Here is a 25,481-nt window from a genome sequence, read left to right on the forward strand (position 1 = left end):
CTCCAGCAAACAATCACAAGACTAATCTGTCAATTTGTTCCACCCGGCTGTGAAGAGCATTTAATACGCTTTTCCTTCCTTACGAACTGAGCAAAAGGAAATGGTGAGATCATACTCATAGTTCTTTCTCATTGGGATCTTCTTTGACAACGAAACAAATATAATGCTGCCACGGATGGACAGAATAATGGCCAAAGCTCATGAAATCTATCGTTTTTGGACGCTCTGGAAGTTTTTGTTCATGCAGCAAAGGCGACCTGTGTCCCTGCGCGAACATAGAAACTTTAGGATATTATGGATAATGGAAGATATTCTATATCTGTATTATCAACGTAAGTCCAGTACGGTAAAGCACTCGAGGAAGCCTCTGGAGCCCTTTCTTGGACCTCGCCATGTTGTTGGTGGTCCAGATCCCATCCAGGCTAATGTAAACCCTGCACGAGCTCCACTCCCCTGCCATCAGGTTTCAGTCTCCAGGATCATCTAAAATAAGATGACTTGGACAAAAATAAACCTGTAGTTGAGGCTACTGTGATCTGCAACCAAACCAAAGCAGGAAATGAAGCACCAGAATTAGTCTTTTAAAGTTTGTTTGTTTGTTTGTTTGTTTGTTTGTTTGTTTGTTTGTTGCTCTAGCCAAATTGCGCACCGGTATGAATATTGAACACCACTTTGCATCCTTTCCAGTGTGTTTGGTGGAGGTTGTGATGGGAACATTAGCTGAGCAATTAAGCTAAATACTGGCATTAACCCTCATTTTTCCATCACTCAAACTAAAAGAATCATATGATCGTTCTCTGCTGGTTTTTCTCCACTGAAACCTTCATCGGGTCTGTGCTTATCTAAGAATGTCCAGTCCATCTTTGACCCCGCACCACTGTGTTTACTTCTGATAAAGACTTTTCATCCGTCTCGGCCGCATCTAACAAAATGACACAACATGGTAATTAGTATTGTGAAGGATATGAAATGATGCGCTGCCAAAGGAACTGTTTATTCGTAGGATGCTTTATTTTCCATCTAATGGAAACACTGTGAATATGAAATATGGAATAAATCAACCAGGATGATTTTGGGGATATTTTAACCACTCTCCAATTAGATCAAACGCAGTAGCAACAACTAAGGAATTTGCATAATTTCTGACATGATTACACTTTACTAAACAGCTTGATTATTTGTTTGTTTGTTTGTTTGTTTGTTTGTTTGTTTTATTCTGCAGCGGGTGAGGAAGAGCCGGTAAAAACAGGCAATTATAAGCGTCAGTAACCTGAATAGATCACTGCTGCAGTCCTCTGAGTTTGTCTTGAGTCTCTCTATAGTTGGGATGATCCAAATCTGCTTGCAAAGAAGTTATGGAGCTGTTGCCCTTTGTCCTCCTTCAGATAACAAGGTGGTGATAATAATGACGTAATGCTTGTGTTCTAACAATGAAGCAGACTAGTTCAGGCTAGCAAACGTTGCCATGTTTCATAAGGAAGCTCTTAAATATCTCTTTGAAGCTTTTCCCTCTTGTGTTTTCCCTGTAAACCATACTGATTTTGTTAATTTCCTCGACTTTAGATCTTCTTTTCCTCCTTCCTCCCAGATGGATTTGACAGTCCTCTGTGTTCTCTTTGTGCCTCACTGCTCTGGTGTTGGCCCTGTGTAGTTCCTAGTCTTTGGACTCTGCTTTATTTTGCCTGGTTAATCCATTTGGAAGAATTTCTGTCCCTGTGTGTTCTTGTTTTCATCTCCCAACCCTGTCTGGAAATTGTGCATTTTTTCCTCATTCCCAACCTTCCAGTGTGTCTCAAAAGCAGAGTCACCCAACTTCTGGATTCTAATCTGGTTGTTCACGTCGTTGCACATATTGACCGGTGAGTTAGGCAAGCTGGAGGGTAAAAAAATGTAGCTAGCCTCAGGTTGGAGTGCTGTGGCTCAACCTTGTGCTGTTCTTGGGTGGAAATGCCATTTTCCCTTCACTCTTTTGCTATTTTTGACCTCTCCTTTTCCTTCCTTCTGGATGGGTTCCCTTTGAACATCCAAGGTTGTTGCCTAACTTGGACTTTCAGAACTGTGTTTCCTGCATTTGACTGCCTGCTTTTTTTTACTATTACCTGTGAGTTTGTTTCACTTTGTTGTCATGCCATCTGAAAAAATCCTGTCTCCACCCTTCTGGTTTACCCTCTCTGCTGAGGTAACTACCCATACCTACCTTTGGTTGAGAGAAAATCATTTTAACTGGTGAAAAGAATCTTCCAGTTCAAAAGGCACGGAATAACACCAGTATATCTCGAGGTTACTGCAAAGTTGCTATGTTCAAGCAGATGTTGTGTCTTGGTGTTGAATCCTCTATTTCAAAGTGTGTTTTTGTCCTTTTTAAATGGCGGTGGAACTAGCCAAATTGCGCACCGGTATGAATATTGAACACCACTTTGCATCCTTTCCAGTGTGTTTGGTGGAGGTCGTGATGGGAACATTAGCTGAGCAATTAAGCTAAATACTGGCATTAACCCTCATTTTTCCATCACTCAAACTAAAAGAATCATATGATCGTTCTCTGCTGGTTTTTCTCCACTGAAACCTTCATCGGGTCTGTGCTTATCTAAGAATGTCCAGTCCATCTTTGACCCCGCACCACTGTGTTTACTTCTGATAAAGACTTTTCATCCGTCTTGGCCGCATCTAACAAAATGACACAACATGGTAATTAGTATTGTGAAGGATATGAAATGATGCGCTGCCAAAGGAACTGTTTATTCATAGGATGCTTTATTTTCCATCTAATGGAAACACTGTGAATATGAAATATGGAATAAATCAACCAGGATGATTTTGGGGATATTTCAACCACTCGCCAATTAGATCAAACGCAGTAGCAACAACTAAGGAATTTGCATAATTTCTGGCATGATTACACTTTACTAAACAACTTGATAACACGAAGCGGCTGTTCAGGTTGCGTGCTGGCAGGAGCTTGATGATCAAATTGATTAATAAATAACAGAGAATGGAGTCTGTACGTCTCTAGTTCCCTGAATAGATTCCATGCTGAATTACATTTGTTCATAATGAACATCCAGTTATAGTTTTTTTTTTACTTTTCTTTTATTAATTGATGACAGCGAAGGAGCAGAGCGTCCTTGAGCCGTCTTGAAACCAAATGCACCCAGCTCTCATACATGCTGTCCTCTTCCACTATACCTGTCTTAAGTTTTACCTTGAATCCTGTCTTGTTACCTTGTTTAGCACCATATCAGTAACAATCTGTTGACATGGAAGGAATCAAGTGTACCTCTCAGTGTCATTAAAAACCTCGCCTTCTCAAAGCTGTAATTAGCAGCAGCTAATTCTCTTGTTCACCTTCTCTGTGCATGTGGAATAGCATCAAACATCCACGGGAAGCAATTGAATGTGCCTAAATGTGCCCGAACATCACTGACAGCTGCAGCTTCATGGAAACAATAAAGAGGACGGTACTGCGCCCGGAGCAGAGCACTAAGAGGTAGAAGAGGTACCCCTGATGTCTGTACTACAACCAATATTCACGTCAAAAACAGGTGTAACAATATATCTGCTCAGCAAGTTCCTGAGATGGTTCAGCGCTCTAATTTCCTCCTTATTTGAACACACTATGTTTGTACGTTACCTTAAAAACAACTTCAGACGGAAAGTTGGCGCTTTTAGGCACGAGGGATTAACTTTTTTCCCCCAAAATTTGATGAAATATCAATCATGATATAATATCCAACATGTGAAATGATGTGGTTTGGTTAAATGATGGAAATGATGTCTTTAAACCCTCTTTCCTCAGCGTGACCAATATTTTAAGGCTTTTATTGTGGACTCTTGGCCACCCATCAGATTTTATCTGGTCAAAGCCAGTGGGGGCAGGGTGGTGTCATTTGCTGGGCGTGTTGTGTTGGAGTTTGAGCTTTGGACCTCAGGAACAGCTGAGATAGAGCGGAGAGAACGCCACACAACAACAGAGGGAATCACACGTTTTGGGTGGATCAGCAGAGTCCTGGGGAACCTGTGGAGAGAAAGCCAAACCGAGGAACTATGGAGTACTACCCAGAGCAGGTAAAAGACCCGAAAGGATCCTGTAATCTGTACCGCGGCCAGACGGATGTAGGTTAGTCGGGTTCTAGTCTGCTGAGCAAGGTTCAGCTTTGAGATCAAACTGAAAGTCTGCTACGTTCTAAAACTTAACCCGTCAAAACTGAAAATGTGACAAGATTTCTGGTACCCCACACTTTTTCTACAGTACAGCTGTGAAGTCTAAAAACCCATCAAGAGTTCAGTGATCTTCTCACAGAGTGATTGACTGACGAACCACGCATGACCTCAAATGTCATTTCAGGGATGTGACGGTGCCGAGCTACTCGACTGGCTGTTTGATCAAAATGACACCGTGGAGAAGCTCGAATGGCTGTTTGATCCAAACGACAGCAGTCTCCGGCATGAGGGAGCAGGGAACCATAGCAACCATCAAAACTGGCCAGTCTCAGAAGAAAATGTGCGTGACTATGTATTTGTTTCAACCGATCCTTGACAGACTATGCAAGTCTTTGGTCTTGATCATTCCACGGCCCAACAAAACCTATCACCAGTGTTTCCGCCTGACAGATGCAGCAGATGACCAACCAGGCCGACAGTGACTTCCTCAACACTCTCCTGAGTGCTTCCGTATCAGACTCACCTGTGTGGTCCCCGAACCCCAGTGACAGTGGGATCAGTGAGGATCCCCCGTCAGACCAGGTCGACAGCCCTCAGCGTCCCGAGAGCCCCCAGGGAGATGCTCCATATTTTGCTCCAAGGTCAAAGAGAAGCCCTGACAGCAACTTCCCCACAGACCGCAGTGAGTCGCAGGTTCTGAAACAACGGTCGTCATTCCGTATGGATTATGCCCGCTACAGGAGTGTATCTAAAGATCTAATGTCCCAAAAAAGAGTGAAAATATAATCAATGTCCTTGGGAGACATTAATAGTGGCAGCAGGACTATTGCTACTTATTGCTACTTAAGTAAAAATGTGCTAAGCAACAGTTGACATGAAGTAACCCCGTTTTTTAAATTTTAAAAAAGGTTTTAAATGTTCTGTAAACAGATGAGTTATCGTGCTGGACAACATGTTAGCATTTGTTCCCGCACTGGTCATACTGACATTGTTGCGTAAACGTGCACAGTCCAGGTAATCAATACGGGTGATTAGCAACAACACTATTCTTCAGCGTTTCTAAGCTACGCCACTGGTGACCTGAGCCCGGTCATCTCATGCTGTCACATCGTTGTGTGTGCAGATTCCTGGAATAAAACCTTCTCCATGAGCAAGTATCTCCGTCCTTCTGATGCACACAGACCGCTGCCATCTGAGTTCCCGCTCACTGTCAAAGATTTGCTGCTGTCTGGTGCACCGGAGCACGTAAGTGCTGTCTGACCCTGGATGCACGTCACAGGGCAGGGGTGCGAGTTTTTGGGATGCATCCCAGCAAACCACACAAAAGAGGGTTAGAGTCAGTAACAGCGTTATTCCATCCAGCAGGATCCTGTTCATCAAGGCCCTGGAACTTGGGCTGAATCCCAATTTTTCTTTTTAGAAGATTTCTCGCTACTTATTTTACTGCTTATCCTCAGACTATCAAAAATTATCTCTAATTTAAATATCAATGGGTGAAAAGTCCGTGAAGTTTCTTTGCTTGTGGCGCCCAACCAATTTTGAATTTAGACACGCTTTAGGCATTTGTATTCACGCCGTATATTCCTTTAGCAGGCGCCGCAGACCTCCCAACAGTCCGTACAGGAGCTGATTCTCAATGAAGATGAGAAGAAGCTGTTGGCAAAAGAGGGGGTGACTCTGCCCAACCAGCTGCCCCTCACAAAGGTAACCCTCCACCAGTAACAGCACCAGTAACGGCCGCCATCCCGCGCGTCACTGACATCTCCTTCCCTCCATCAGTGCGAAGAGCGGGTTCTGAAGAAAATACGCAGAAAGATTCGCAATAAGCAGTCGGCCCAGGAGAGCAGGAAGAAGAAAAAGGAATACATCGATGGCTTGGAGAGCAGGTGAGATTTTTGCCCCAATCACATGCTGTTTCTCCTTTTCCTGCAACTTCCTGCCTTTTCTGAGCGGTCACCTGTGTGTCCTGAAGGATGGCGGCCTGCAACGCGCACAACCAGGAGCTGCAGAGGAAGGTCTCCCAACTGGAGAAATGCAACATGTGAGACATTTCAATTTCTCCAATATTCACGCTCTTTCTCAGATCTGCAGGCGATGTTTTTAATGACATTTCCCCCACGCGAGCTGCTGCGAACATCTGGACTTGCCGCGAGTCCTTATTAATATTTTCGTTCTTGTCTGCATCTCAGGTCACTGATGGAGCAGCTGCGCAGGCTGCAGGCTCTGGTCATGAATACATCTAACAAGCCAGCCCAGACTGGGACATGTGTACTGGTATGGATGTCTGCTGCGGAAAACAGACCATCATCTGTCAATACACTACAAATGAGGCCACCAATACAATATATATGAGCTGGATTATCCATCAGTACAGTATCTTGGCCACTCTCTTCCTCATGGGGTTGCAGGGTGGATGCTGGAGCCTGTCCCAGCTGCATGTGGGCGAATGCAGGGGACACCCCCAAATGAGTCACGATGTGAGCATTTGGGGGTTCACTTACCTCGTTCAAGGTGCCCTGGCACCTCCCCCTGCTTCCAGGATACCTTCCAGGTTTTGTCAGTGCCGGGAACTGAGAACGTTGCCCTTCTCAACTGAGCTACCACCGCTCCATATCCGTGTATCCATCAATAACCAAAAGAGAAAAAAAAGTAGAGAATTTGACACCACAGTTTAAATGACAGTGTCTTTGGAATTAAATGCATAATGTGAGGCAACATGGGAGCAATTTTACCTAGAGGGAGGTTCTTCTGGCAGCCATTAAAACACAAATTCACTTAAAATCTCAACAGTGGAAGTTTTGTATATGCTGATCATTTCTCCACTTTGAGCAGCAGCCTCTCTCTCTCCCTCTCTCTTAGGTTCTCCTGCTCTCCTTCTCTCTAATCCTCTTCCCCAGCCTCAAGCCCTTGTCTGACACCAAGGTCAGTGAAGGAGACTTCAGTGCAATCAGAAGTGAGTTACCTTAACCGTAAAAAAACAGCTTCGTGGGCACGCCTCACATCTAATCCGTCTCCCAGTGGCCGTGTCCGCGGGGCTAGCTAGGACCACCCTCTCGCCCGTCTCAAAGACGTGCCTCCACAGAGAGTCACGCTTATCTCTGCCAAGTATTGAGGATTTGCTGTTGACACACAAGATTATTGCCGCAGAAAAACATGTTGCCATTGCCGTCACTCCTTACCAGTCAATCCTTTATTATTAGATTTCTTTGTAATATCAATTTTTCAAGAGGTGAGATTTGGCCAGAGAGATTTCCGATTGTTTCATCAAGACAAGTGTAAGAGACAATTAAGCAGCCCCAATGCTATCTATCTATCTATCTATCTATCTATCTATCTATCTATCTATCTATCTATCTATCTATCTATCTATCTATCTATCTATCTATCTATCCGTCGATACATATATATATATGCACACACACACACATAGTGATAAGCGTATTTGTTATTTCCTTTCTCACGCAGTCCAGTCGCGGTCTCTACAGAACATTCAGGCCTCCCGTGTGCTGCACATCCCCGAACCTCCATATCCCGCCGAAGACAAGGCTGAGAACCTTTCTCGGCATTCTTCCACAAAGGTGGACCTGGAGGAGATCGCAGCCCGAATGGAAAAGCTGAGGGTGACCCAGGAACGCTCCAGCCTGGAGTCTGTGTCTCAGAACTCCAGCCAGGAGGAAGGGTTGGGCCACTTCCACGTAGACCCAATTACGGGTCACATCGCGGCTCTGACCTGGGATCCACAGCAGTCTGAGAGGCTGCGGCCACACGCCGACGACATGTAGTTTAATTTTAGCCCGGAGGAATTCTCTTAGTCTGTCTACGGCTGCTGTTTATACTGACAGGGAAATCCACTTTTAATCAGTCCTGTTCTGCGTTTGTGTATAAATCCCCATCATCTACAGTTGTTGGGTATCTGCGTTTTGACATTTTGCTGATCGTGTTTTTGTATCTCAGGCTGCGGCCCGTCCCGCTGTTTAACCTTTGCCTCTGCTGATAAAAATGCTAATTGTCGTGTTAAAAACCGCTAAATAGAGTTGAGATCATCTGTAATGTTTTGATTCAAATTGTAATTTAAAAAATGTCAGAGCATGACTTTGAACAAGCGTCCTTGACTGGATATATTTGCATTCTTTCTTGTATAAAATTGTCCCAAATTTAAAAAAAAAATATTTTAAAAAAACCTGCCAAAATAAGGTTGCTCAAGTTGTCTGGTGTTTTTTTTTTCTTTTTTTATGTGAGTGGAGACGGTTTACAGAGCAGGGCACGGGAAGTTTGGGCTAAAGGTCGAACAGATGACCTTTTGCCTCATGACTCAGACTTCTTGGGACAATAATTGACATGTTGACGCATTGCTCACTGAAGACGGGCCCTGTGTGTCCACAGCCATCCCCAGGTCTTATCCCCACTGCCACTTGGAGCATATTTTGATGTAACATTTAAGGTGTGACTTGTTGACATTTTCCACGGGCCGCTGGAGTTAATTTCAAGGCAGGAGATTTTGTGATTAAACCTTCAGAAGAAAAGGACATGCTGGTTATTTTCATGTCTCTGGTGTCTGAATGAATACAACCGCGATAACCAATCTGAGCCTCAGTTATAAAATAGCAGGCATATTAGTACTTACTGTGATGAGCAGAATAGCAGCCACAGAAGTGGACCATTTTCATAATGTACCACATTTAATACGGAGGCAATTTTCTTCCCCAAAATATTTATATATAGCTATAATTTCCTAGCTTTTCTCTCAATCATTAAATTTAATTGAGTTGTCAGGAAAGGGGGAATTTCTCTGAAAATTATAGTGATTGTCATTATTATTAACTGCACTGTGTTCTAATGGTTAATTATCAAGAGGCCGACTGTGTAATAGGCAAAGGCATCACTATGTTCAAAGATATATTTATATAAATTTTACAACATGGGGACAAAAAATACAACATAAAAAAAGAAAACACACACAAAATACTGCACTCGTTATAAAATATATCAACCTTTCATTCAGGGCTCCTTCCAGCTTCTGATTTCAGGACTTGAGGGAGGACCATCAACACACATTCATTTCAGTCCATTTCCTTTCCTTCACTCCTAAACTGGGGGTGTTCCAAACGCGGAATTCGAAGTGCCACCTAATCAGGGTCAAGGGTTTTGTACATCCTACAGACCCTCAGAGCTGCATCGTGGGGAAGAGAACTCTCACGCTGTGTTCTCCCAAATCAAAGAACTCTGCCGTTGAGCCGGATCTGGTTAAAGAGCACGTTGGTGATGGTTTATTCTCCCGAGGCTCCACCACCTATAAGGTTTTCCAGCATGGATCAGGCAGCTAACACAGGTGGGCTAGCCCTTTAACCCAGAAGAGATTAATATAATAAATGCTGCTAGCATCTAAATTAGCTTTCTGTTTGACTGATTTACTTGTTCAGTCAGATATTTTGGTCCAATCTTGTTGTTCTAAATAAACAAATTCCACTATTTCGTCCATTGCTGTGGAGATTTTTTGGATGCACACGAAGTGATGGAGGACAGCCTCACTTTGTTCTTCAATGAAACTGTTTTTTAATCACTGTGAAAGTCTCCACCAACACATTCTTTAATCATCACTTTACGCCGTCGCTTTGACTGCAAAAATCCCCGTGGAGACGGGAGTTCTCTGCATATAGATCGCTGCCTGTTGAGGTGGTAAGTGACGAGGGAGCACTGGGAAGAGATCGAGTCTATCAAATACACTCAGCATCTTCTCTAATCTGCTAAATTGGCTTTTCCTTTGCTGTCTTGTGACGTGTATCAACTTTCTAGATCAATTTATCTGGTTTGAGATTGTCAACCAGGTCAAAACTTTTGTATTAACAAAATTATTATTTTAATGGATTAATACACCTCGTAACACTCTGAGCTTTTAAGAGATGGATTCTATTGTTATGCAGCGCTCCTGTTCTTTGACTCTTTTGTATCATGGCATGTGTCTTTAGCAAGAAGGGATACGAATATATGAAACACAGAGGATGCAGGCATGACAAAATGCTGCACATTGATGGGTAAATTCATTCCAATGTGCAGGAAAAAGGCATACAGGGCACAGCAATTGGGGGGGAAATGAGAGCGATGGAAATCATTAAATTAAATGCCAAACAGCCAATTTTTCGGTCTTTTATCTTTACTGTGTGCCTGAGTTCAGACTGCGGGAGAACAGGAAATTATCTTCTATATTACTCTGACACACATCATACAAAAGAGCCCTCTTGATTAAATGTTCTTTCCCAATTTTCCACAGATATGTTTAATTTTGCCTTAATTTTCCATATAAATTCTCCGCATGGAGCTGTTCCAGTGTCTGAGTGACTCAAGCCATTATTTTTTTTATTTCTTTTTTTCACCACGGTGTCTTTATGGATACTTCCTCGGTTTTTCCAAGGGGACATAACTCATTATACACAGCGTGCACCCATCGGTTCTGATCGTGGTGCATGATATGCTGACAAAAAGCTACCCACGGTACAAACATGTCAGGTCTTTCTCCTGATTCCCAGTGTGACGCTGCCATTTTTCTGTTTTGCTCTGGGGGAGGGAGGGAGACGGAGAGCAATATAAATGTGATGCGCTCCATTACAGTTATGCCATCCACCGTTCAGACCCCTCTATAATAAACACAAGATGCACACTGACAGAATGTGTAGACAGGGATGTTAATGGAGGGAACTGTTTTTGTCCTCCTTTTGCAAATGCTGATGGGAAAAAGAAAGAAGGTCAAACCAGGTCTTGTTTAACTGCGAGCGGTTGCATATCTATCTCGTCATGTACATCACCCAACATCACATTCAGTCCGATTTCCAACATTTAAAGGTTTAGCACGTTTAGCAGGGCTGCAGCTGCTGTGACCTGTGGGACTATGTTAGATTCATCGGCAGCTTTCTTCAGGTGGTCCCTGTATTTCAGATGCAATTGACAAACACACAGAAAGTTTTTCTCATCCAAATGAAGATTTGGAATGCATGAATTCATCCATTCCACAGCCATGCGGAACTCAGCATAAAGAGAATGTCACCCTTGGATGTTCCGGACGACAGATGGAAGAGAATTCAGTAACAGCCCAGAGAAAAAAGGAGCGTTGTCCAATCCTCCTTTCAAATGTGCCCGTACCATCTTTTTGGCTGACCGAGAACTTTTTGGAGCAGTCATTATCCTGAAGATGACCCTTCCCGAGGACACCGCTCCGGACCAGATATCCTGGAGATCCTACATGAGCCCCATTGTAAGTATTTGGTCAGTGTACCTGGGATAATCACAGGAGAACATTGAAAAGGGCTTCAACTTCACCTATCACTCGTTCTTTCACTTACATTTGTCCAGTTGGACAAATTAAAGGTGGACAAGATCTTGGTCCCACGGATCAGTGACCAGGGTCACCGGGGGAGAGCACCATCAGAAAGACGTTGCCTCTCACGCACTCACTGAATCCAAATGTGGTCCATCGATGACAGCCGTTAACAACCTGATTGAGATGACACCTTCCCTGACCTTGTGTCCAGAGAGCCGCGGCAGCAGAGACAAGTCGTCCTGTCTTCTGTTACGCAGCTCTGCCACTGCTCCGCCTCCTCAAGCGACAGGTAGTCGATAACCACCCTCACTCTTGCCTGTGATTGCAAAGGCTGGGGCGTTGGGTCTTCTTCGATGCCACTGAAGAATATTGGGTGTGGAGGTCGCGGGGTCGCCAACCGTGACGTCAGTGTTCCCGGGTTACATGGGGCGCCACAAGCCTGTTTGAGGGTGTAGAACATGAGACCAGACATGTGTCAGCACGTGTCCTCGGAGGGTTTAGACGGCGGTGAGACGGCAAGAGTGAGGTTAAGAGGGATTAAAAAAAAAGTGTTTCTTACATTGAGTTGTGCCTGTTTTTTTTGGATTTGCACGGAACGTGCAACGTGAAGAAAACAAAAAAAAACATCTTAACCTACATACACCTGTCTGTCCGTCCGTCCGTCTGCCTTTCTCACTGACTGTGAAAGATTTTTCATATTTTAGTTTTGCGAGGTTCTAAACACAAATATTATGACATTTATTTTTAAAAATAAAAGAATTACGAAATATTTTTGTGTTCTTTTGTTTATTTTTTTACAGCATTTGTCACACTAAATGATTACAATATTATTTATTATTATCATTATTAATATTGTTATTCCTGAACACTCACGTAGGGGCAGTGTAGCGTTTATTGAAAGTTTCTCGACGCAGTAAAGTACTTCTAAAGTGGTTAAAAATACTTCTTTCCACCCCATAAACGAGTTCTACCAGAGGTAACGCGAAACGCGACATTTCCAATGTCTTCTCTGAACCAGAATGCGTTTATAGGATCCCTGAGTGTAAAATAAAGGTTGATCATCGCCGGCTCTCTCTTCACGGTCCGCGTCCCCCTAAAAAGCTCCCGTTTGGAGGTCGCGCGGCGCAAACGTGATTATCTTGAAGGTGCCGCTGCGGTGTCAAAACGCGTTAACTTCACCTGACGGACACGATGAGAGACTTTGATGTGGATGCTGCAATCAGAGGGTGGATTCGCTCTGGTCCAATAATCTGGCTGCTGAGGAGAGAGACGACCTCGAGGCTGAGCTTTGCGCGCTCCCGTGGCACCTATAAACGGCCGTGGCGCGCAGCGCTGCGAGTGTTCGAGCAGAGAGGAGAATGGAATTATCTGTCGGAGGATTACATCAGTAGTACCGTGGGAGAAAAGGCTGACGGAGGGAGAGCGAATCCTTAGAAATGCTGCTATCCCAACTGCCTTCACCGGGCACAGCCGTCTAACTTTTATTGTGCGAGTGAGGAGTTCCGGCCATGCAGGCGAATGAAACTGGCGTGCGCTCAGTTCCATGTGAGCAACAGTTTTTGCATGAGGAGAACACTGAAAACTGTTCCAGCAGCAACTTGTCGCTGCACTGCTGGCTGCAGCTTCTCACCAAGGATTCCACCATGGAATTTCAGGCGGACAGCTCCAGCCTGGTGGTGCGTGTGATGATAGCGTGCGTCTACTCCATCGTGTGCGCACTCGGGTTGGTAGGAAATGCGCTGGCTCTCTATCTTCTGCACTCACGGCACAGGCAGAAGCAGTCGTCCATCAACTGCTTCGTCATGGGACTGGCAGTCACCGACCTCCAGTTTGTTCTGACCTTACCTTTCTGGGCGGTGGACACCGCCCTGGACTTCCGCTGGCCGTTCGGACAGGTGATGTGTAAAATCATCAGTTCTGTCACCACTATGAACATGTACGCCAGCGTTTACTTCCTCACTGCCATGAGCGTAGCGCGCTATTATTCCATCTCATCAGCTTTGAAGATGCACAGCCGGCGCGCTGCAGCCACCAGGGCCAAGTGGACAAGCTTGGGTATCTGGACTGCCTCTCTGCTGGCCACGCTGCCCCACGCCATCTACTCCACCAGCGCACAGGTGTCAGACGAGGAGCTTTGCCTGGTACGCTTCCCAGACACGGGCAGCTGGAACCCGCAGCTTCTTTTGGGTCTGTACCAGCTGCAAAAGGTTCTGCTGGGCTTTCTCATCCCCCTCGTCATAATCACCGTGTGCTACCTGCTGCTTCTGCGCCTGATCCTCGGCCGGCGATTCACGGGCGCGGCTGCCCCGGAGATCGAGCATGGCCGACAGAGCCGCCGCTCCAAAGTAACCAAATCAATCGTGATCGTGGTCCTTTCCTTCTTTCTGTGCTGGTTGCCCAATCAGGCGCTGACCCTGTGGGGAGTGCTGATAAAGTTTGACCTGGTGCCCTTCAGCAAGGCCTTCTACAACGCCCAAGCCTACGCGTTCCCCCTGACGGTGTGCTTGGCACACACCAACAGCTGCCTAAATCCTGTGCTCTACTGCCTGATTCGCCGTGAGTTCCGGGCAGGCCTGAAGGAGCTGCTCCTCCATACCTCCCCAGTCTTTAGGAACCTGACCCAACTGCTGCGGCGCAAAACCAAAGTGGCTGAGGCACCACCAGTTCTGGTGCTGGTCCAGATGGATGCCTGAACTGGAGTCAGCCTTGCTCTCCCTGAGCAGTACGAAGAGACTATTTCAGCTAAACGCATTAGCCAATTAATCATATCTGGAACTGGAGGTGTCGTGTACATCTCAAGCCAAACAAAGAATATGAAAGATCATTCTGGCTTTTCCAAACAACACAATCCCCATGCATAACCCAGTGGGACATGGCCCACTTTCAACACATGCTCCAAGATTCAGTCTGAGCTAAAAATGAAAAATATCTGTTTTAAAATGTCTTATTGTTGTTCTTTCTCTCCCTCTTCGTGTCTCCATGTCTGACATCAGCGCAACCACAGCCGTAATAGCAGCAATTTCATCAGAAATAAATGTCATAAACACTAAATGTTAGCTTGTCAAGAATCGGCTGATCACGTTAATGGTGAACCTGAACATTTTCCAGCATGTGCACGTCGCCAGCACGCTGGCAGAACTTCAGTGGCTGACTGTGTATAACAAAGTTGGACGCTGCAAGATTCATTTCCATTTGAATGTGACGAACGAGGAGGCACGCACGGCGAGTTCCTGTGTTTGCTGTTGTTCTGTGGTGTCATTTTGGGCATTGTTCTATACAGCGGGAAAAAAAAACAACAGAGCATGAGTTCTGTTTTAGAAAATGTGATATTTTGTCTTTTTTGTTTGCTTGAAAGGCATTCTAAATGTCTAAAATGTTGAATATTCATCGACAAAAAGCAGGGCCGAGTGCTGCATGTGGTCTATTCCAGAAATGAGAAGGTAATTAATGTGACAATGGCAGGGTTTGATTGGCAAATGTGAAACAATTCCATGTTGTTTTCTAGAGGACACAATGGGTAGGGAGGAAGTGAAGGGAGGAATTTATCCTCAAGGACACCATAGGAGGAAAAGGTGACTGACACAGAGAGTAACCTTGTGTATAAAGCCAGGAGGCACACACACAGAGACACACACACACACATGCAGCTGTCGTCTCTGTACTGAAAATTACCTTTATATTAAATGTGTGTCATGTTCCAGCCAGCCTGTTCTTAAATGGCAGGTTTCCAGTGATTCTGAATAACAGTCATGTGTGACCTGAACATGAACTCTGTGAATATGTGTATTTGCTAATTTCCCACTGTAAATGAGTCAAAAAAGAAATAAAATATTTGGACTGCTTGGCGACCGGAGATATTTGGAATTCCTGACATCAGCTCAGCTCAGAGCGCATCAGAATAATAATGTGCTGACTCTCCTCCTCTATCATGAGATGAATCATTTGAAGGGATTTGATTAGAATTTCTTGAGCACTCAGTCGGCCCACAGGAGCACTGCCACTAAGCAACGCCTCCGTTCGGTGAGGTTTAAAACAAATTTGATTGTTGATTTCCGTCAAGAGCAACACGGTGGTCAAGAGCCATGTGAATAATCAGTGTGAGAAACACAATAGAGGGGCACATTTTGCTCATAATTCAAGTGAAGGCCACTCTCACAGCGAAGCACTGTCTTGTCAGGTTTGGAGAGGATTCACCTTCGGCACGGGAGCCTCAGAACACAACCTGTTAAACTAAAATAATGTCATGGCAACTGTACATGTTAAGTCTACAACAGCACACTGTTCTCTAAATCATCCACGATCACTTCAAAACACCCTTTCAATCAACTTCTGAATTTATATCAGACTGTTCTCGTTACTTTTGTTATTGTCAGTCTGAACAGAGAGAACAAAGAATGATTTTTTTTTTTTTCATAGTACGTCAGCGAGTTGGTTCCATCTTTGCTATTGAGAACTTTTTGGTCCCTAATTATTAGTAGTTTGGATGAGAAGAAAAAGTACACATGCGTATTTGGAGACTGAGTGCAATCAAAAAAAACACTCAACAGACATGTTTGTCGTAAATAACTTGTGATTTAGGAGGCTGCTGCCGCCGCAATCACTAATCAGGAGCTCTCTTTCTCACGTTCTCCAGTTTCCCCGCTTCTATATAAGAAACAACTAGGAAATCAAAGGTCCCGGAGGGCTCGGACCCCCGCCAAGCAGCTCTTTCTCCCCCACGTATTGTATCTTACACCCGTGTTATAGAATATCACAACCAAGCTTTGGAGGATTAGAGGTCAAAGTACAGAGCAGCACCCAAGTTGATGAGCTCTTCCTTGGTCCATTATCAACAGTTCCTGAAGATTTTGGTATAAATCCTTTCACAAGCCTGCAGGCGGGCAGATGGACGGTCGGACGGACGGACAGACAGACAGACAGACAGCCTTTATCATCTTAAAAATGTTGCCATCTGTGGCACTTTGGTTGGTGCCTCTTTCCAGAGCTTTATGTTTCACGATTCCGGCCTTTCGCCCCCACTCTTGTTTGTTTCAGTTTCCACCTGGCGTTGTTAGCGTGCTGCTCAATTACCGGTAGATCCTCCAACAAGCGCCAGTGACCGTGTGTGTGGAGGCTGCAAACCAAAAACAAAGCTGTCTGGAAGTCGCCACCGCTGTGTGCAACATGTGAAGGCTGCGTTTGCAAAATAAAATAAAAAGTCATGCTAGATTCAGCCATTACTGTTTTCTCTGTGGTTTTGTAGCATCTGAAAGTGGATCAGTCTTCGCATTTCGTACCCTTGGCCCGATCAGTCCCCTACTAAATGCTTGGGAAACTTTAAGCCTAAAATAGACTCTTATCTGTTTCTTTTGTCTCAAAGGATCCATAGAGCAGACCGCTGTCACTCAGTTATTACAACGCAGTAGTATTACAATTATATATACAATTATAATAGTGAAATTGAAGATTCCAACATGAAAAAGATGGTGCTGATGTCATGGCTGCACAATCGCAAAATGACTGAAATAAATATTAATTGAATGAAAACATTCTCCGTATCAATCGGTCTGTGAGCAATGGTGAAATCTCTAACCTGGCCATCCGAATCCCCAGGATCCCTATTTACTGCCCTAACGATTTTAAATGAAAGAAAACAACAGGTGCTTACATCCAGTACGTTGACTCCACACACAGGGGATCCCACAGGGCTGCGTTCTGTCTCCCATCTGCTTCATTGTCTATACAGTACTAACAACATCTCTAGAGGCCCTGGTGGAGCTGCCAGTTGAAAACCCATGAGTTGTCCCAACCCCAGTAGACAGTCAGTCCGACTCCAAACATTCGCTGAAAACTGTCTGGAGCTTAATATCTCTAAAACTCCATCACCGTATTCCAGCACCTCGGCATCCAGGGTCAACTGGTGGAGGAGGCCACGGGCTTTAAATATCTGGGGACAGAGGTGGACACCTGCCTGTCCTTCTCCCATCACACCAACTCTGTATAAAAAAACACAACAGCACCTCCACCTGCAGACAAATGTCAGGACTTCCAGCATCACCTGTACACCAGTGTTGGAATACAGGTTAATCACTGAATCCACGGACCCTCCACCCCCACTACTACAATCGGGTAGACGTTATAAAGTACCTCTGGCCCACAAGAACATTTACGATAAATCTTTCATTCACTCTCCTGTAGGGATGTGGAGAAGGCACTGCAGCCTGTTACTGTCTCTGGATGTGTCAGAGAAGAATCTCTGCCACCCTGTGGGGCAGACAGTAATGTCTACCAAATTATTGTCTAAATCTGTCAAACCACCTAACTCTGCAATTTGTCGCCGCATTTTGGCTCTGGGGAGGATTAACAAAAGGTGTGAGATGAAAGACGTTGGAAGTGAATGGAAGAAAAGGCTGGACGGACCGCTGGCTTTTCTGCCCTTGTGCAAAACGCTGCAGACAGCGGCGCACTTTCAGTCAAGCAGCCCCGTCCAGGCCTGGGCCAAATAGACCCTGTCACAGTGCCTCCTCATGGTCTTAGCTGTGGCTCGTTCTGTAATTGCTCCGGCATGAATCATCTCTGCGGCACAATCTCTGAATGGTTGGAACCCTGAGAATCTGACAGGTCCTTGACAGCCTGCAGTGATATCTCAGTTTTAAAGGCTCTTTAAATTATAAACAGGTTCCATAGAGAGATGTTTTCCTTTGTGTGTTGGGCTTATGAGGGTTCATTCGCCCCAAATGAGCCAATGATCGCTGCCGCACCTGACGTGTATTTTTCCACTGGCTTCCTGCTTTTTCTACGTTTAACCATGTAAACACAATTACCAGAATACAGAAATCCTTGATGTTTTCTCATTGAATGTTTACGGTCACATTTCATCCCTGAGGCCCTGAACCTCCTGCTGCTTTTATACGAAGAAAGCGAGATCGCTTACTCATAACGAACAACTGAACTTTTCACCCTTCATCACAAATCTGTTAGATTTATCTTTAATAATGTTTTTCCAGTATTCAATGCCCCATTGCTTCTGAAAATACTTAAGTTCAAACTGTATTAAAGGGTCGCACAGAGTGCCAAAAGGTCTTTGCTTTAAGTCTCTTATGCGATAAATAAATAAAAAAATAAGTCACCCAGACAGTCTAAACCCACACCTATAAGTTGTGCCACTCTCTCTCTGTTTAACATTTAGCAAATGTCCTCAACATAAGCACACCATATGTAATCAATAATCCTCCATGTTTGCCCCAGGATGGGAAGTGATAGTCAAAGGTTATGAGACACCCTTAGTGATGACCTTTCCCTGACGCGTCATAGTAACCCTATGATGCTTGCATCTGTACAATACCTCCCTAATTAGCCATACACTAGCTCATCCTGGAGGGATGCTAAGTCGGCTTCTGCAGCCCTGCACAGATTTGTTTAGAAGGTGTTGCTCATAGTGAGCTAATGTCACCTAGTTTTCATCAAAGGCTCCAGATCGACTCCATACAGCTACAGTTATTATTTATAGATGTAAAGCACAGCAGCACATGAAAGGCAGATTTCTATAGGACCATCAACAACAACAACAACAACAACAACAACAACAGCAACACGTCAGTTGTTTTACTAGGTAGAGGGGAGGTTCATGGAAGAAAGACTTCAGAGAATTGTAGGCTTTTATGTGAAACATCTCAATTTGGAGTTGTATTCAGGGCATTTATAAAAGAGAGCATCCAAGTGAGGCTGGGATACAGACAAGCTGCGTGTTTAAAATGCATTTGTTTTTTTTACTGGCGCTCCGGAACACATTCAGGGTCTAAAAGCAGAATGCATTTCCTGAGATCAGAGTGAACAACGGGGTTCCAAAATGACAGCCAGGAGAGTTGACAGCCCGTGAGAGCTGCAGGCTGAGGTACCGAGAGCAACGAAATATGTTGATGTCTCAAAAGGGCAGCGATGATTTTAGGAATTTTGCTCATTTGCAAATCTGTTTTCTTTTTCAGCCACTGCCAAACACGTTTTTCTATTTCTGCCTTTTGCTCCCTGCTACACCTGCCGTTACTCTTTGTGGTTTACCTCATGTGACGTCATCAATCTGTGATCATTTTCTCTTCAGGTAGTAGCGGTGGACGCTTGGGAGGCCCCTCTGCATTTCCTGCTACCAATTCTCCATTTTCTTTACCACTGAATAGGAACTGATGTCCAATTTAGCAAAACTAAGGAAGGAAATGTGAAAGCTATACACTGGAATATGCAAATAAAGATATACGTATATATACGTGTAACTCCTGTGAAGCAGGTTTCCTGGGTCAGCTCTAACTGGTGGATATCAGATAAGTGTAAGAATGAAATTACACAAGAAGTCAAGACTCCTGCGCACATAGTTTTTACAGATGAGCGTGCTGCACCCTGCCAGTGGGGCTCCAGCACCAGCGTGTGAACGTGAGCGTGAAATAATGCAGAGTCGTGATGATAAGAGCAGGGACGTTATATGAAAACAGAAACCTGCACTCAGAGAGACAGGCTTTTCTCCGCTTGGTTTTGAAGCGGAACCTTTATTCCATACCTTTGGGACGCACCGGTTGAGACAGGAAGTGGAGAGAAGTGTATTGTTTGCTCGGCAATCAGTGAAGTAGATCCAGCAAGAAGAAATCTTCGCTGCCTTAGACAACATCCAAGGTAAGAGGAAAGACATGGTTCACAGCCAAGGTGGATCTCCAGCTTCCTCTCTTCTCTTCAAGCTGTGCATAGAGAGCAGATGTGAACAAAGCACCAGAATGAGCACGCCTGCCCATTTTCATTCAGTCCATTAAAAATGAGCCAGCAATGATCTGGAGGTTTGTCTCCACTGACGAGTGTTCAGGTGAATTACAAGTAAATTGCATATTCTAACTGATTTGGAGTTTAAGCATCGGCAAACCTCTCCAGATAAACAAAACCTCTATATTCCTGCAGGTGCTGCATGGTTTCTGCAGAATAACACAGCCAAGCAGAGGTTGCACCATTTTCCACATTGACAGGAAGGGGGTGAAGGAAGGAGAGATGGGCGTGTGTGAGGAAGCATAAGGGGGGGGCAATATGGGGGGAGGAGGAGGCAGTTGTTTATAGTGTACTACTGTTTACAGTGTTTGTGGTGATATTTCAGACGTGTACCCGATAAACTCATCTGAAATTCCTTTCACGTAAATGTGGCTTTATCTGTACTAACTGATTTAACCTTTAGTCTCTACCAAATACGTTTTTCTCTTTCCTGGCTATTTCATCTTTTTACCCCCACCAAGAGTTGTGCAGCATGAGAGCCATTAAAAACAAATCCCCTCGGAGGCCCTTTAGTTCCAAAAGCTCTCTTGAGCAAGAGCACTTTTGCGACACAAAAACACTTTCCACTTCTTTGGCTTCACCTGGCCATGGTTTATTTTGGCTCAACACACATTAATCATCTAAAGATTGCGTCTTTATTCTTAGTTAGAGGAAAACACCTGCCCAGTATATTCTTAGGACTCTGAAGATGTCTGCCGATGCTTTACATCACAATTACTGGAGCTTGCGGCTTAAATGTGTTTGAAGACTTGCCTTGCCTTCTCTGACTCATCCACCAACCTTTACATCGCACTGGCAAATGTTTCACTCAGACTCCCACTTTTGGAAAGCATTTGCGCCGCTGTGATGCTCCAGTCTGCTTCGGGGTGACGTTTTCCCCTCCTCCCTTAATAAAAGTAGCTCCGCCTGTGCATTTTATTTATTTCATGGTGTAATCTCAGTGGGACAGAATCTCCACTTTCCACTGTGAACGCTGTGTTTAGGCGTATCTGGGATGAACACAGCCGCAGCTATTAAATAAGGAAACACTGTTGAACGAAAAGAGGCCCAAAATGTGGTGTAACCATGCCATCAGATGATTTTGCTCATCTGTGGGCGAATAATTTTTAGAAATCCTCTCCACCCAGATATTGAGCTGCAGCGGCTGGCACCCTATCTTGTCCCCTCTGCTGTGAGTATCGATTTCTGCAGTGCAGTGATATGATTTCTTGACTTCTTCAAAAACTGTGTTGGTAAGAATGATGGACAGATCTCTGAGGCTGAGCTCTTTCACACAGCTCTGTATCTGTTATTACAGCTTTTGTGGAAAAGGACCACCCGAAAAATGTCTTTATATTAAAAAGGTTCCCCATCAGCAGATCATCAGTATCCAAGCCCCTCATCTGATGGCGGACAATCCCTTCAAACCTTCAAAGGGAGCGTCTATGAATAAAAAGCTGGGTAGGAAAGAGGAGAATTCTTCATTCTCCCCCAAATGCTTGTGTCACGTGTGCAGACTGGGACTATTTTAACCAGACACCTCAAAGTCCCATCAACTCTTAAATGAAAGGCTGAAAATGACTGTTCTGCTCGGGAGACATATGCAGACACGGATGCAATAGAATCACTTAAGGGCCTCGAGCTCTTTCCTCCAGCAGAGACGGTAGATAAGATGATTTCGATGTAGAAGAGCCTTCTGAATCCCTGTGCAGGGGCAGAACCTTCCTGTCTCTCAAGAAGAACTGATGGGAGGGGGGTGAGCACAAAGCACCTCCAACACCCCCGAGGCATCATGGCCGAAAAACAATGGCTCTAAGTCGGACTTTGGTGTCGCATGAATGGACCTGCTTGGTCTTCAGCAGCTCCAGGTTTCCAATAAGGCGTGGATGAAGTCGGACTTCCACGTCTTCCAAAGCCCACGCCACACCACGTGCCGCAGCTCAACATTAAACCCATCTGTTCACAGCCTTTATCACAAAGGGCTGATTTCGCTCTCTTTTTTTTTAATCCTGCTTCAGCTGCAGGCATGAATGCTGCCTTCTCTCTGACCTTTCAATGCAGCTGCTGAAGAAGATGAGGATCTTCTTCAGCCTCCACAGACGCAGATTGGGTCACATAACTGAAAATGTTGCCAGTTTTATCAGTTTTCACCTCACTTCTAATAAGGCCCATGGGTCATGAGGAAGGGGGAGAGCAGGACATTTTGGTCTCAAAGCCCAGGAAGTCTTGTTTGGAGACCCAAGGGAAAAAGATGTCCACATTGGCAGTTTGACAGTCTTTCAGTTGGATTTACCAACCAAAATGTGTTTTCTCCTCACACATTCCTTGAGATACTGCAGGCCTACAACACGTTACACAAAGTTTATCTCCTCTTGTCTTTTATGATGGGGGCAAACATACAGCATGGCAAACGTGACTTAATTAAGGAAGAACTTCTCATTATATTGTTAACAATGCCTTTTTCTGAAAAGGTTCCTCATTCAAATATTCCCTATGTGCTTTTCTTTGACCTCAGTGATATATTTGCATTCAAGTGTGTTAATATAAAATGGCTGCACAATACACATGATCCTCCGATCACTGTGTGCTGAAGGCCATATGAATTAACCTTCAGCTACAGGTGCTCATTCCTGTCATTCTAGCTGTTGACATTGCTGTCACTTGTGTGTAAAAGGTTTCCATGTCCTTGGGCTTTTATTGTAGATGGTAGCTGAGCAAACTCATTTTGCAGTCTCAAGTCTTAACACTTAACAGCCATACGGAAAAAAAAAAACAACCTTAAACATCCTGTTTTTCCAGAAAGCCAAAAATCGTTTTATTACCTTGCATTAAAAATCAGGGATGTCTGATTACAATAGTTCATAATATATGGCTCTAACGATCCATTAGGGTTTTTTTTCTAAATGTTGAACTTTTTTCTTGTAAATTCTCAATGCTATGTACTAACAGTATGAACAGCTTTTTTTAAAAAAACATCATCTCTGTGATAAGTCAGAAACTTTCAAACAGATTCATAAGTCGGATTTCCCCAGAGAGTTTCGGCGATGCAAAGTAGGTCAAATTTCTGACTGCATATGAAAATTCAGCTCTCAACATGGAAAGTCTCAGAATCAGTCAGTCGGGGGTATGTAAAGACACGGGAGTAGCACGCATACAGCATCGTCGTGAAGGGGGAAGTGATGCCGCCTCGACCAGATGGTGAGGTACAGGGCGCACGCGTAAAGACGGAGCCTCGTGCCTGGACCACCTGCCCAATACAGCAAAGCCGTTATAGCGGAAACATCTGCCACCCGTGGAAGGAAATGTGTCCCCTCGAAACAAGTGGATTGATTGTGGAGTCTGATGACGGTGATGTGATGGACGAGAATAACACTGGAAACAAGGCTACCAGTCTGGGTGTGAAGTGGTCTCATTACCCAGATTACTCCTGATGAGAGAATTTGGATTTTTTTTTCTGTGCATAAAAAAAAAAAAATGCAGCTTCTATAAACAAGCCATTAAGAATGTGGAGAAAGCTGCAGCCTTGCTGAGATGTTTAAAATGAGGTGTTTTAAAATGAGATGCATTAGGTCGTGATATGAAAGCATTCTATATCCAGTAGTGTTTTAGATGACATCTGCAGCTAATTCCTGTCTCTACAAAGGGGAACTCGGATTCATTGTGTGCTTTTTTAGACGCCCTGGCAGCATCAAACTATCATGATGAAACAGCAAGGCAGTGAAGTGTCAGAGACGTCAAAAAATGTCCCTTTTGACTTTTACACATCAGTCTGTCACATGTCTACATTATAATTTATATTTCTCTTTGCTGGGTTTAACTCCAGTCTGACGAGCTGCTGTATTGTTGAGTGTCAGGGCCAAGGGGCACTTAGCAAAGGCCTCGTTAAGACTTGATGCACAGATTTTCTATGTTTCATCATCTCCTTAAAGGTAGAGAAATGCATTCAGATGTACTTTCACATATTTTTCTCAGTTATAGATGGATGTAAAAATGCATTTTTAGCTCATTTGTGCATGTATGTGTGGTTACCATGCAGTATATTTACAAATCAAGCCTTTTAGGGGGGCCTGGTGTTTAGATTTCTGATAACATTATTTCTGACATTGATTAAATTGACCAAAATGGATCAGAGATTCTTGAATCATGGACAGAAGTGCATAATTTTATGGAGAAAATCAAGGAACAATTGTTTCGTGTACACATCCCTGATCCTCTGAAGGGCCGTCTGTGTTTGGAATGATCCGTCACACATCTGGACAATATAAAGAGTGCATCCACCTGAGCGCACTTTATCACCCCTTGAGCTACCTCTGAGAGTGTCCATACAGGCGACAGGTGCAGCAGCCCTGAGCGGCTCTACAGTCCTGATTGTGGGACCCAGAAACCAACAACAAAGCAACATGTCGTGGGAGACCAGCTCCACCATCCAGGTTGTTGTTATTCTGTCTTTCTTTGAAACAGCAATGGTGGATGGTGGCTGTTATAAAGCACACAGGAGGCAGACAAGACCAACGGGCCGACTCAGATGTTATTAGTAAGTGATCGACTCCTTCGTTGCATATTCTTAAACCCAGCTTGAAAGAAGCATATAAGCGTCCAAGTCTGAAGCTTTATACAATGTTGCTGTGTTGACAGCGCTGGTTTCCATGACGTAACTCACACAAAAGGTGGCAGACACTCCCACCAACGCTGAAATCAGATGTTAACGATAAGCAGGATGAGTTTGACCTGTTCAGCCATGCAAATTGCCGCTGTTGTGCAAGCTAAACACATGCACGCCCACCGAAAGGTCATCAGTTTAATAAATGAATACCGCTACCATGTGACCAGATATTTTCTTCATTTTTATTGAAGGCACTTTGATTTATCCAAGGTTTCTGCTCTCTTTTGCAAAGGATGAAGAAAGTGTGGATAACAATTTCATACACATTGTGTTGTTTCTGGGAGGGTGGAACGAGGGTTTTATCCAAGAGCCATCAACAACACTATTTATACCCAAATCATTTGTTTTCAGCTGAAAGTAACGGGGCTAGGGGGGCTATACTACAGCTTTCAAGGGTGTTTGCTGGATATAATTGTGTAGCATTTATGCACGTTATCAGTGCAATGAACTGTCATCATCACATGACCCGGAACCCTAAGGATAAATCTTTCTTTTATCATGCTGCCTTTGTTAATGCTTTCTGCCATCAAATAACTGTAGACTGTTGGCTTTGGGTCAAGTCTGCTTTAAACTCAGCACCTTCTT

At 44.3% G+C, this 25,481-nt stretch overlaps 2 protein-coding genes across 3 annotated transcripts; both read left to right on the top strand.

Moving 5' to 3' along the window:
• Window positions 1–3,910: 3,910 nt before the first annotated feature.
• Window positions 3,911–8,676, top strand: creb3l3a (cAMP responsive element binding protein 3-like 3a). 2 transcript variants are annotated; one of them, XM_011614675.2, is made up of 10 exons: window positions 3,911–4,065; window positions 4,346–4,501; window positions 4,612–4,843; window positions 5,285–5,406; window positions 5,752–5,865; window positions 5,941–6,047; window positions 6,134–6,202; window positions 6,351–6,435; window positions 7,021–7,114; window positions 7,627–8,676. In XM_011614675.2, the coding sequence occupies exons 1-10, from the start codon at window positions 4,045–4,047 to the stop codon at window positions 7,941–7,943; spliced, it is 1,317 nt and encodes a 438-aa protein (XP_011612977.1). In that variant the 5' UTR covers window positions 3,911–4,044; the 3' UTR covers window positions 7,944–8,676. The 2 variants fall into 2 exon arrangements, with proteins under 2 accessions (XP_011612977.1, XP_003974110.1); XM_003974061.3 differs by having other exon boundaries at window positions 5,755–5,865.
• A 3,404-nt stretch (window positions 8,677–12,080) lies between these two features.
• On the top strand, window positions 12,081–15,464 carry rxfp3.2b (relaxin family peptide receptor 3.2b). Its single transcript, XM_003974060.2, has one exon. It carries the CDS (start codon window positions 12,982–12,984, stop codon window positions 14,164–14,166), a length of 1,185 nt encoding a protein of 394 aa, XP_003974109.1. The 5' UTR covers window positions 12,081–12,981; the 3' UTR covers window positions 14,167–15,464.
• Window positions 15,465–25,481: the final 10,017 nt, after the last annotated feature.

This window comes from Takifugu rubripes, chromosome 20 (genome assembly GCF_901000725.2).
Source record: "Takifugu rubripes chromosome 20, fTakRub1.2, whole genome shotgun sequence".
In the NCBI taxonomy this organism is placed as follows: Eukaryota; Metazoa; Chordata; class Actinopteri; order Tetraodontiformes; family Tetraodontidae; genus Takifugu; species Takifugu rubripes.